The following is a 14,315-nucleotide window of genomic DNA, read 5'->3' as shown; positions in this document are numbered from 1 at the left end:
TACATTTGCCGCTTCTCTGATGCTGATCTGTACTACAGATTTTAACTGTCAAACCCGTCTACACAGATGTGTCGAGTAAAAACCTAACTTAACTCTCCTATAATATAGGCAGGAGCCATATTCGATCTTCCACTATGCACAGAAAATTAACATGAATGCTTTTGAACTTAGCAGATCACTATATGCACACATAGGCCAGCAACTGTGAACTCTCAGGAGCCTAATGTAGTATCTAGGCTAGTCTGAGAATGCTGACAACTCAACAAAATGGGGGAACATAGCATTGGCACACCTACAGAAGACTTCGGTCCAGAGCCAGACTTAAAAGTACGAAAAAGCACTGTCCGCAACCGAAAAAAATCCGGGATCCGAACATACTGTATATTGAACAGGCTGCAAACAGTTTTTGGAGACGATCAAGTAACTCTAAAAACATATTGTATCCATCTACTATATATTTACAATTTGGTACAGGATTCCAGAATTCTGTAATGAATGTCATGATTAAAAGAACCAATTGGTTGCAGTACTTCCGGTTTTTATCAGATTATTGTTAGAAAAAAGGCTGGTTTGCATGAAGGTTAAAAAAATTTTCTTTAAAACTTGACGTTGGTGCTTTCAAAACGTTGTCTATATGTTTGTCTATGGCTAAGTAACAAGCATTAGCAATATGTATTAAGAAATGCAATCCAAAAATTGTCTTCACTAGTAGTCTTTTTTTACACGTTTTGACATATACCCCCATTCGTTCTTTTTGATTGTCTTTTTCCAGTTTGTGTTTTTTAAAGATTCCCGTTTCAGTTTTATACCTCATATTGGATTGGCATTTTTTTTGTTTTTCTTCTATTAAACTAGTTATACGTTTTTCTTGGTAACCTTCCATTAAACATTCTTTGTAATTTACTAAATATAAAATGTTTTCTGAGTTAATATAAAATGTCTTGTTTGACTAGGAAGCCAAAATAAACACGTACATTTAAGGATAGTGCCAATCTGCAAAAAGAGGAAGTCGCTAAACGCATATCAGTTTGATGGTTTGACATATAACCTACAAATTATACAAACCCATTCAATTGATATAATTCCATTCCATGAACTTCGAACTATTACGTGCATATTTGTTGATCTATAAAACTTAAAATGACTATAACTGATAACGTTTACAATCTTCTTCTTTGTCAACCATTTTCCATCCACTCGTGAATGTAGGTCTCTCCCAATTGCTTCCATCTTTCTCTATATTGCGCCAATCTAATCCACTGTTTGCCTGCCACTGTTCTTATGTCATCTACCCATCTTTTTTGAGGTCTTCCCGTGCTTCTTGTTGTCGTCCTTGGTCTCCATTCTAGAATTCTCCGTGTCCACCTGTTGTCATTATATCGGGCTACGTGACCTGCCCAACGCCATTTCATTTTTGCAATTTCTTCCACAATATCCCTAATCTTCGTTCTACGTCTTATCTCGGTGTTTCTAATCTTGTCTCTTATTGATATTCCAAGCATGATTCGTTCCATTGCTCTTTGCGTTGTTTCTAATTTTTTAGCAGATTTTTTGGTAAGGGCTACTGTCTCCAAGCCCAAACTGGTAGTATGCATGTGTTATACACCTTTTTCTTTAAGTTTACAGGAATGGAGGTGTTTTTCAAGATATATGCTAATTTGCCGAAAGCACCCCATGCCAGTTGTGTTCTTCTTTTAATTTCAGCATCTTGATTTGGTTTTCCTAGTTTGATAACATGACCTAGATATACATAATGTTCAACATTTTCTATGGTATGATTTTGTATTGTTATATTTGTCTGGTCTCGGCTCACTATTTTTGTTTTGCTGTAGTTCATTTTTAAACGTTTACAATACATTCACAATTTAGTTATTTTATTTACATTGACAAATGTGTCTTGTAAAATGACGTAATTGTTCCGTTTGAACTGATAATTTTTGTTCATTTCTTTTAGTACTTGGGTAGATTTCTGCGACTTTACGAGAAACACGCATTCGTGTCAAACCGAAATAAATATTATGAATGTGACTTGGAAATGAAATATAAAGCAAAATAGTTACATAAAGGATCAAGTAAGTCTTTTGTATAAAAGCAAAATAAAAAGATTTGGTTTCCATAACTCGATAACAGCGACTTTTTTGACCAAAATATAATTAAAAATCATCTTCAGATAAAATACTTCATTCTAAAACGTAACTGCTATATAAATAATTAGATTGATGTTGATTTTTTATTGGTGGGTGATTCAGAAGTGAAGTCGCATTCACCAAATATACTACTATGAAGACTTTTTCTACAATGAAATGCTTAAGAATTCCAAATGTTGTTTTAGATTAGATTATAATTATAGTTATGTGGCAGGTTTAGACCTACTATACGTAGAAAAGAAGCTATAACTTAACTTAGTAGATTATTCTATCTATCTTAACTTTAGTACTTTATTCATATATCACAACTCTTCATTGTTGTTCAAGTTGACGTTTATTGATAACCATCACTTTATCGCTATCGCTTGATATAATTTAAAATGCGCCTAGTGATAAAAACTGTGGTTCCTGAAAAATAATCAGTAAATGCAAATTTTAATTGACAGATTGTAAAGTTTCGGTAAAAATTAAATTATATCCTTGCGATTTATGCACTAACTCCGTTAAACATAAACCAAAATATCGTAAATGCTGATATTAATCCGGAATTTCTCTTGTGAGATCAAGAGTGGAAAAAACCGCTGTAAGGTTGAATGGTTTACCAGAAATATCAAAGATGTTAAACGAAAAACAATATTACGCTTTCCAAAAATAGTTGCAAGGAAAATTTGAAAAAGTTCAAAAAACTTTGTTACTTATTCTTCTGACAAAATCTGGGCAGTCAAATCAATTTAGTTAACTAAAAAATTTTCTAGAAAGTAACGACAATTTATATTTAATATCTTGTAGATGTTGATCTAATTGTTGTCTATAAAAATGTAATATAAAAAACTACCGTATATTCCGAATTTAACGAAAATGGGGTGGATATAGGATCAGATGACTTGACTTGACTTGATGGATAGACGAATTGCCGTATGAGTGCTCCCAATAAAAACTACAAAATATAACAGTATGCTTCAAGAAATTAGAGAGGCGGTAGCACCGCTGATTATGATGAAGACAGTGAAAGATTTTCAGCGTAAAGTAAAAACAAGTATTAGGAAGGCGCACAAATATCGTTCTTGGAATGCGATAAAACGAATAACATTACCACAGTAAGTTAGTAGAAAAGAGCAAAGAAATATAGTCAGACAACTAGGGAAACATGTTTCTACTTTAAGAACTTATTTTCGGATGTTAGCTGAGACTCTAATTTAAGTTGCGTATTTTGCGCCGTAGATGACATAACACATCTTAAATTGATCAAACAAAAAATGCGCATACATACACCACCTATTTAACATAGAAAAAGGCGCATCTGGATTAAAAAATGTCGCCGTGGACGGTATGTCAATGAGATTAATCAATACTATGTTGACAAAAGAGTTCTGTTTATTGCAAACTGTTTATTGGTTGTCATCAGGAAAGACGGTTGCCGAAACACATGGTTTCATGGTTACCATTCCGGATCATGTAATTTCAACCAACAACTACCTGCAATATATTTTCAGAGATCCTCAGATGCAAAGAAAAAAATGTAGATATGTATGTAAATCGTAAAAAATATACGGAGTGTAGGAACAATACTTCATCAAAAGCTATCTAACAAACTGGGACTTCCCCAAACCAACAATTCCCTTTATTATAAACATGTGCCTGATAGTAGACTTGAGAATGATAATTACGAGTCCTAACAACTAAATTTTCGGACAAACGAAGATTTGTTGAAAACGTTCATCTTCACAACTTTGCTTATTAAACCAAAGAACGAGATCAAAAATACATTAAACTCTATCATTGATAACAAAATATTGAAATGGTTCGGTCTCTGTAAACTTTGAATTGCAGCATTGGCGGCAAAATAAACGAAAACGTTGCATAACATTATGACAACTAATTGTTCGGACAATTCAAGAAATTACTACTTTAATATGGGGTTACATCGTCACGCGCTTTTACAACCCCAGCAATTCTGTCTGGCATTGTTTGCATTAAGGATTTACTTAAGTCAGGGACGAAACTATCCGATAATTCACCTAATTTACTCTTCAAGTCGGCGACAGATCTCTGGGGATCATTACGTAATTTCTCTTTCTACTTATGCCACAATGTCTCAATAAAATTGTCACTGGGGTATAAAAGTATAGAAATCCTAGTAATTTGAGTATATTTTGTGTTTTAGTTTTCAAGTGTTAAGTTGAATAATGTCCACGCCAGAGCAAGTTTTGCAAATAGAACCCCAACATGAGCTTAAATTCAAAGGTCCTTTTAATTAACCTTCTGGGAAATATATGAAGCTTACCAAGCCTACCGATAAACGAATAGTATATACAATTAAGACTACAGCTCCAAAAAAATATTGTGTGCGTGCCAATTCTGACATTTTAGAACCCAACTCTCACACTGAGATTTCAATTTTTTTCACAACACAAATTCATGGTAGAGACAGCATTTACTCCCGAATCGGATTTCAACATGGACCACCTGTGAAAGGAAATCACTCCTGAGCAACTGATGAATTCCAAGTTGAAGTGTGTCTTCGAGTTGCCGCCTGATGAGGAGAAGGCACCGCTAAAGACGCTACTAAGTTTAGTCCCAAGGCAGTTGCTGCTAACGCTGCAGTGATAGACAATATTAACGTGGAGTGGGAGCCGAAGAAAGCTACACAAGGGGTACAGCAGCTTAGAGAAGAAGAAAGTCAACTGAGGCAGCAACATTTACGACTTAAAGAAGAAATTCTCCAATTGAAACAACAGCTAGGCCAATCACGAGCCGCCCCACGTTGGGCGCCAAATTGTAACGAATATTTTGCCTACCACATAGGGTATTATTATGGGGGGTTGAACATTGGTGACAGACATTATTGGGGTGGAGATAGGGCAAGCAAAACAAATCGAAACTTATGCGAACGGCACTCAGGGTTTATTTGGAGAGCTGGGTCGTGGATAAAAGTGAATGGCAAGGGGGTTGGATTGGGGCAACTACAAAGATGAAAAAAAAGGGGTTAGAAACTTTTTTCGAATCAGCTCATTATTATCGATCTAAAAATGTCCTAAAATACAGGGTGTTTTATCTAAAAAAGAGCCGATGACGTCATCACTGTAATGTGTATCACCTTGTGTAATGAAATTTTATTGTAAAATGTAGAACATTAAATTTAAAAATCGACGTGTTTTAGATTTTTTTAAAAAGGCTTTTCATTTAGGAAATATCGAATTTATTCCATACTTTACGGACATACTGTATATATTTTTGGTTAGCCTAATTTTACGAAATGCCCCTGAAGATGCTCTAGGAGCGAAAGTACTTGGGCAAGATTGATTAAAAACTGTGCTCGATATCTGCCTTTTATTTGATTAAAAAAAAAACTAAAAAATGGTTTGGAGACAATAACATTAAAGTGCTCTCATGGCTTTCGAACATTCCAAACCTTATTGTTATTGAGACATTGTGGCATAATATGAAACAGAAATTGCGTAATGATTCTCAGGGCACCGTCCCCGATTTAAAGAGTAAATTAGGTGAATTGTGGATTAGTTTCGAAGCTGACTTGTGTAAATCCGTAGTACAAACAATGCCAGACAGGATTGCCGCGGTTGTAAAAGCGCGTGACGATGTAACTCCATATTAAAATAGTATTTTTTTGAATTGTCCGAACATTTAGTTGTCACGTTGTTATGCAACTTTTTCGTTTATTTCAATTTCCATTTCAATATTTTGTTATTAATGACAATATATTATTGATCTTGTTCATTGGTTCAATAAAAAAGATCGTGAAGATCAACGTTTTCAATAAATTTTCGTTTGTGCGAACATTTAGTTGTTAGGGCTCGTACAAGGTACACTTGGTGGGCTGCAGATGCATCAGAAAATTGGAAACACACCAGCATACTATACTTTCAAGGTTTAACGACACCAAAAGAGTCCCAACAGAGCTAAACCCCTCTGATCGCTTAGGTATTTTGGATGAGTAAATTTTCCTCTTACAGGAAGTATGAGCCTGATCGATTAATTCTCGGATATAAATATTTTATCATGATTTATAATTACATTATATACTCTTTGTAATTATTATATGTCCATTGTTTTAATAATCTAATATTAAATATATAATAATGCGTTTAATTCATACAGCAAATTTAGCGAACATTACAAATATTGTTTTTAATTGATTATTTTACGAATATTATTATATTTTAATAAAAAACCTACTTGATTATTTACTAAATATAGATACATGCAGTATTTATTGATTCAAATAGCAAGCAAAATCGATTAAACCACTACAAAAGCCACAACAAAGCCAATATAGAAATAAATAAAGCGAAATGTTTCGATGAAATACCAATAAAAAGCAATATATATTTAATTAAATGTGCAACTGTTAACATTTAAACATTACATAGTTTTATTACATATCTGACTTTGTAGGATTAAAACGTTCATAAATTTGATTTTATTTGAAATAAATGGTTTTTAGTATAGTACTTTGAAAATATTAATTTGGATTTTAGTAAATTATTCCCCGTACCTGCGTTTTCAACTCATTATATGCGATTAAATTTAATAACAAGAAATGGAATGTTCTGTTATTAGTTGCATATGCAGATTACAATCATTTAGTAGAACTGTATAAACAGGAATAATGATATATAGAGTGAACCAAACGTCTGGAAACGCCTAATTATTTTACAAATGAATGGTCCGAATTATACAAAAAGGGGGATACACCTATTTTGCAATATGAAGATTTGAAATTTTATTTGCCAGATTTACCATTTTTCTGATACCATTAGTCCATTTGATTATTTGAATACAACACTCTGTATATTGAATCTTTATTGAAATATTCACTTCACATATCTCTATGTAGTCAGGAATATCTTGATATAAAAGATAAAACAAAAGCATAGAAACGCCTAGTCGTCCAAACAAATAGAGTAGTAAAGACGGCAAGCGACGGTTCCCCAATATAAAGACGATCAGTAGAAAGATTACGAAAATGATGGAACGACAACTTACTGGAAGCACATTGAAAAACAGACAGGAGTCATGTCTACATAAAAGAAGAATAATAAGAAGAAGAAACTATGTACAGTAGAACCTGAATTATCCGTGTTCCTGGGAACTGGAGGTGGCACGAATAATTCAAAAGCACGGATAATCCGAACAATTATTTCTTATAAGTGATAGATTCGACCGTTACTTGATGGAAATTCATTTTATGTAACAATAAAACACTGAAAACTTTGTTTTCAAAACTTACACAAAATTTATTATAAAATCTTATCACTACAGCTGTTTCGGCAAAATGCCTTTCTCAAGTGATCTATTGTTGGTATGTGTTTACACTTTATAGTCTTTAACGAAATAGGTTGAGGAGGTGAGAACTGTTTGTCTCACGTTGGTTATTCGAAATACATATCGCGCACTACATCCATTTTATGGTCAACATAATAGTCCATCAGAGCATGTAATTAGATTAACCATGGAATGTTTTGCACTACGTTGGACCACAGACACGTCGTGCAGTGCGTACAGAAGAAGTTGTTGCTGCTATAGAGCGTAACATAGAGAAATACCCGAATCAGTGTATCAGCCATCGTGCACAGCAGTTGGATACGTGTCCATCCACTTTATGGAAGATTTTGCAGAAAAATCTTGCTTTAGTCTTAGCCTTAGACTAAGATCTTAGTTTCGGTGAGTGGGCCCAAAACAAAATTGCCGTTGATTCCGATTTTCATAAGCGAATTGTGTTCAGTGATGAAGCTCACTTTTAAGTTAAGATAACTCTCAAATGCATGTTGAGAAACCATTACATCCAGAAAAACTGAGTGTTTGGTGTGCTTTATGGTCTAGTGAAATCATTGGACCGTACTTCTTCAAAAACGATGCTAGTCAGAACGTTACAGTCAATGGTGACCTCTATAGAGCCATGATTACTGCCTTTTTCATTCCCCAATTGAACAAACATAATGTGCAGGAGCTGTCGTTTCAATAAGATGGCGCAACATGTTACATAGCTCGTGCCACAATTGAGTTATTAAAGGAAACGTTTGGTAACCACATAGTTTCACATTTCGGACCGTGAATTGGCCTCCAAGATCGTGCGATTTAACACTGCTAAACTATTTTATGTGGGGATATGTGAAGGTGTTAGTCTACGCCGATAAGCATAAACCGATTGACCACTTGGAGAACAACATTCGCCGATTGATTGCCTATATATGGCGACAAATATTGAAAAAGGTGATCGAAAATTGGAACTCCAGATTAGACTACGTCAGATCCAGCTACGATGGTCATATGCCAGAAATTATAATGCCAAAAGATTATCTTTCCAATAAAGTCAATTTCATGTCAATTCATAAAAATCAGCTTTGTTTTATTCCATTTCCAAGTTCTATACCTCTAAAAAAAACCCTCTTTATGTACATAGTCCAGTAGAACATTGGCAGCTTTCTCAGCCTCTTGGTAAATTACTTTTTCGACTGATACCCTTCCCTAATTTTGTTCGTCTTGCCTCCCATTTTCTGATAAATTAAGTTGTGACATACCAGGCAGAATTAAAACTAGTTCGACACTATCATCGTTGCTGAGGAGCTAATAATATAGCTTTGCCGCACTATGTCCACGTGTCAACCATTCGGTTTCATCCATTTCTTCTAACTCATCGGCGTTGCACAATATTCCAGTTAGTTAGTTTTCTTTTCATCTTCCTCTAGCGTCATTATTTTGGAAAAAGCTCTTTTTGTTGCACTCCATTACATGAATTTGTCACTGTAAAAATTGCCCCTTTCATGGTTAACGATTTCCAATATTTTATCAAACAAGTTTATCATACATTCTCTTCAGGAGAGGTATTTCAATGTCTGAATTACACCCTGATCCATTATTTCTTTGGTAGAAGCATGGTAGAATCAGAGTGATATCACTCTGATTCGTTTGTTGAGCAGTTGATGTTTACTTCAGGAATGAACTTTTTATGGAACCAATCTTGAAAGATGTCACAAGTTATCCAGGTAGTTTGCTGATTATAATGGTGAACTTGGAGATTATGCAATTTTATGTTCTTAAAATGCGTTTTTATTTTCCAATCAGAGTCAGCTTTGTGGACAACACAATACTGTTATCCAGTCTTTATTTTTTTATACCTCGATGCACTCGTCTCATTACTCGCAGCTAAGGTTTTTGTAGGTATACCTCGCCAATAAAGACCCATTTCGTCAGCGTTATAAATTTGAGAAAGTTGTAGAATATTTTCTGTAATTATGGTCTCCAGTTCATAGCAAAATTCAATCATTGCTTTTTCGTTCTTCTTCTTCCTATGCCGTCCCCATTAACGGAGGTTGGCGACCACATTTTTAAAAGCTTCTCTGTCTTTTGCAACGTGGAATAATTCGTCTACAGTCATGTTTGTCCAGTCTCGAATATTTCGCAGCCATGACTTCCTCTTTCTACCTATTCCCTTTTTGCCATCGACTCTACCCTGCATGATGACCTGCAGAAGACTATATTTATTATTTCTTAGTATGTGTCCAAGGTATGCAGTCTTGCGTACTTTTATCGTTGGCACTGAGTATTTCGCCTAGAATTGTAAGCTCTCGAATCCCGTGACGTTTTTTGAACGGATGTAACAAGCCACTAGATGTATTGAAAAATTCTTTGATTTTGGTACCTCTCCCGATCATTTTTGCAAAAATTTGGAAAGTACTTCATCGAGTTGTTGAATGACTCGTGTTCAGAATATAGAAGAGTAGTGACTCTTCTCTAGCGCGCAACTAGATCTCACACATCCGACGTAACACGCGGCGGCAGACGACAAGCGAATTATTTCCCTGTCTCTCTCACGGCGTATAGAGGGTTTCCGTCTAGTGATTGACGGTGACGCTATTTCGATAAAACCTTAAAAATGCAATTTGAATAATGTGCAATCATAGCACGGATAAGCCGCACACGGATAATCAAGGTTCTACTGTACAACTAAACTAAAAGTTTACTACATTACTAAATTAATGTCTACCTAATCAAGTGTTCAAAATGTCCTCCTTTGATAATTTGGCAGTATCCTAAACGATGATAGAATGAGCCTATTACATTGCTCCACGTTTCTCTAGAAATTAAAATGAGTTCATTGATAATTCTGTAACACTTGCTAATTTAGTGTTATAAATTCTTCTTTTCAAGTATCCCCAATAAAAATTATCTTTAGGATACAAATCGGGTAAACTAGGAGGCTATTCAATACTATAAGCTACTATTCCATCGTATGAGACATGAATGGTCTAATTAACGCCGAACAGTTACACCAAAATTACCAGAATGTTGTATTTAAAAAACCAAAATGGCTAATGATATCAGAAAAACAGTAAATCTATCAACATTGGAAGCATCAAATTTGAAGTCTCCATAATGCAGAATAAGCGTATCCTGGTTTTTGTACATTCGGGCCTTCCATTTAAGAAATAATTCGGCGTTTCCCGCATTTTGGTCCATCCTGTATATGCATCACAAAGAGAAACATAAAACGAAAGACACTTGACATTAATAAAACTAAGATCGATAGCCAATAATATCAGTTAACAACAACAAAAAAAAAAATAAAAAATACATAAAAGCAGTACAAAATCATCGAAATTGGACGGTAATAGATTAAGATATTAATAAAGCTCAATGACGATGATGTCTAACAATTAAGAAATGAGTTTAGCATGATAAACATGTAACTACAGAATGTTAGTCAGTTTTTGGGAGGGAATGTGATTGCCAACATCCGAAGAGGATAATCCAACATAGGAAGATCAGTCTTTCTGCAAATTCGAAGAAAGCAATGAAGACCCCTCACTCTTATTTTCCACTACTAAAAAGCAGCCAAGAGTACGTAGGCGCCATCTTCCTTGGATGGTAAAAAATGGAAACCACTTTGGTGTCTCCGACCTACGCAACGACCAATAAAAATAGCGAAATATCACCCCCTATAACACGAATTACAGCTCATTTGTTTCTAGAATATTAGAGGTATTTCATGATTACCCATAATGTATATTTATGAAGAGGTTAACGGAAAATTTGCTGTACATTTTAATACAGCTAAATAAAACCGTTTTTCTTTTAAGAAAACCATTGTCCCAATTATCTTAGTATTTAGTAAACACAATACTTTATCTACAGGTGTATTCTCAAAAACGCAATCTTTATGAACATAGAATATTGTAGAAATAAGATCTTATAAATTATATTCACTCTATGGATATAGGTATTTCATCAAAACATTTCTTTTACAATTCTTTAATAAAGTTTATTTGGATGACAACATACCGATGACGATTTGTCACTTTGTGAGTTAAATGAAAGTAAATGTTCCTGTATTGATAGGAAAATTCACTTTCCTAATATTTTATTATAACAACTAACAATACGTTTCAATCATCCATATTAAACTACTAAAGAATTTTTGGAAGAGTTAGATAGAGACCTGTGCAATAATCGAAGCCACCTTGTCTTTGTCGATGGTCACCGACGTGATTCGTTTGTTCTTGAGATGGTGGGGGGTGTCGCGCCTGTGCAGTCGACTCGGTTTCGACGACGAGTCTCGTTCGTCCGACGACGAAGACACACCCCCGACGAATCCGACTCGGCGAAGAGTCACATGGTCCTGTGGAAGCATACCACCCTCAGAATATTGTACCAGTTAGATAAAAACAAGCGTAGCGGTTAGTAAGAAAAACATAGTGTGTATTCCTAACGTACATATTAGTACGTTTGAAATACGTTAGTAATTAATATCTTTAGTGTAAGTAGGAATTACTTTTAAAAAGAGATATAGGTAGTATTTTGTTATAAACAAATAGAAAATTATTGATAGACAACTTCTTTATAAAATCTTGTTTCTCATTGCTAAAATTATTAATCTTTTGAAACCACCATTTACTAATTGAAGACCTTGGGACCCGAAGGGGACAAGCCACAATTTCGTCAAAAATGAGTTAAAGTAGAAATCGCACACTATTATTAAAACTATATTAATGTCCCAAACAGAAAATTTCAGTAAGTAAGTCACGTTGTGTCACCATTGCAACAAGAGATAAGCCACAGTAGTAATCAAAATAGCGGCGGAAAGTTCTCGTGCATGTAAACGGAAAATAGACTTTTCTGAGTTTGATTCTGAACACAGTGACCAAGATCCGTTTTTAAATGAAAGCAAAGATGACAAAGACTACACAGTGTTCGGAAGTAGTAGCAATTCAGAAAATATAAACATAGGAACCGTAAGTTTATTAAATGTGTGGCTTGTTCCCTTATGTTATATTTTTCGAACGTAAAAATATTAGGATTGTGCGAAAGGTTTTTTGTGGCGTATCCTTTTTAGTAAATTATCTATTTTATTGCAAGAAAATGAAGAGGTTTATACCCCACAGACTTCTCGAGATGTCTTGCCAACTCCAGTAAAGAAGGCGCCTTCTAGATGGAGACACAAGAATACCCAACGACATAAAAAAATTAAGCACAAGACTAAAAGAAATCTAGGTTGTCAATATACAAATACAAAAGGGAAGAAAATAGAACCAAAAAAATTAGGTGCACAGTGCGGTTGCACAAAAGAGTGTAGACAGCTTTTAGCGGGCAAGGAAAATGATATATTTAATGCCTTTTGGAACCTGGGTAATTATGACAAGCAAAATATTTACCTATTCTCAATTATGAAAGTAATTCTAAAGAAGAGAAGTTATCCAAAAAAAAACAAAACGAGTTCATTCATCCAGAAACGTTTCAGTTAAATATAGAGTCAAAATCAATGGAGATGAAGTTAAAATTTGTTAGAAAGAGTTTTTTGCCATACACATACAAATTAATAATGTAGCTGACAAAGAAATTGCAAAGACATTGAAAATTGATTTGGAGTTACATCAAAGACGTGCCCAGGCCATGCAGGATCTAATGAAACAGGACACAAAAGAGGCTAAAGCTACGGGAAATGCAATGGTTATCAGCTTTGACCTATAACAGGCTATGCCAGTGCCAAATTTAACAGTGGGAGCAGCGTTCTATTTAAGAAAGGCATGGGTTTATAACCTCGGCATCCATGACTGTATTAGTGAAAAGGCCTACATGTATACGTGGGCAGAAAATATTGCCAAGCGAGGTAGCGATGAAATTGCCTATATTTTATATAAACATTTTCGAACTAATAGACCCACTGCTGATAAGTTTATAGTGTACACAGATACCGCTATTATACAGCTTATTATAGAAGGCATTTTCACTTCTATTGAGCACAAATACTTGGTAGTAGGACATACAAGATTACCATGTGACCGTGATTTCGCAGCAATTGAAAAGTATAAGCGTCATCGATCAAAACAAGTGTATACTCAAGACGATTGGTACGAAGCAGTTAGAAAATGTAAAAGAATCTGCTTTGAGGTGATTATATTGGAAAAATCTGATTTTTTTTCTTTTAAAGAATTACAAAGCGAGTTTACGAAAAAAAAAGCCATACATATGACAAAGAAAAACTTTTCCAAAATATCAAGCCTCAAGTTTTCATCTGAACAACCTAACATAATGTATATCAAACATCTTGTAAATGAAGGCTATATAGCAGTTAATATTGGGAAAGGTTTGAGGAAGTCAATTTTATTTTCCAGGGATTTGAAATCAAAATATAGTGGGCCTATTCCACTAAACAGAAAAAAAAATATTTCCCAGCTCTTACAGTTTATTCCGCCAGTTTTCCTAAAGTTTTATGAAGAAATTGGTACTTGCCAACAGATTCTACCAGACGCTGATAATGAACTACTGAAAGACATTGAAGATTTGGACGACTTTTCAGATATTGAAAATATTGACAACTGAATTTTTTATTATTACATTTTATGTTCATTTTTTAGAATATATTTTTTTTATACAAAAGGGGATAAGCCTCATATTTTTTAGAAAAATGTTCAAAAAATCAAAAACCGTTAAATAAACATTTGTGTTACTTTTATTGTGTATTTAATAACATATTTCCAAACGATTATGGACCTTACTTCCGAGAAAAATGTAAAAATTGGATTTCAGGATTTGAAAATCAGTTTAAAATGATGTTTTCTCCAAAATATTGTTTGGTTGCATGTCTCCTTCTGGCCCCAAGGTCTTCAATTACAAGATTCAAGTAATACATATAAAAAATTGGTTAAAATT

The 14,315-nt window shown here is 34.3% G+C and overlaps 1 protein-coding gene and 1 pseudogene across 7 annotated transcripts in view; one reads left to right on the top strand and one right to left on the bottom strand.

Annotated features, from left to right (window-relative positions):
- Nucleotides 1–14,315, bottom strand: part of scrib (scribble planar cell polarity protein) — a 417,253-nt gene that overhangs the window by 200,152 nt on the left and 202,786 nt on the right. For 6 of the 7 annotated variants that reach the window (XR_011950110.1, XM_072523901.1, XM_072523904.1 and 3 more), the window contains exon 8: nucleotides 11,605–11,784. The exons of the other annotated variant lie outside the window; for it this stretch is intronic. Coding sequence is in view for 5 of the 6 variants with exons in the window: in XM_072523901.1 (XP_072380002.1) it covers nucleotides 11,605–11,784 (180 nt within the window). In the remaining variant the exon portion in view is untranslated. The remainder of the gene's footprint in view (nucleotides 1–11,604; nucleotides 11,785–14,315) is intronic. 7 annotated transcript variants of the gene reach the window in all.
- LOC140433094 (vesicle-associated membrane protein-associated protein B/C-like) lies at nucleotides 4,259–11,361 on the top strand (annotated as a pseudogene).

The sequence above is a fragment of the Diabrotica undecimpunctata genome, chromosome 2 (genome assembly GCF_040954645.1).
Source record: "Diabrotica undecimpunctata isolate CICGRU chromosome 2, icDiaUnde3, whole genome shotgun sequence".
NCBI lineage: Eukaryota > Metazoa > Arthropoda > Insecta > Coleoptera > Chrysomelidae > Diabrotica > Diabrotica undecimpunctata.
The sequence above is the reverse complement of the archived record's forward strand: the minus strand, read 5'-3'. Positions and strand labels throughout refer to the sequence as shown.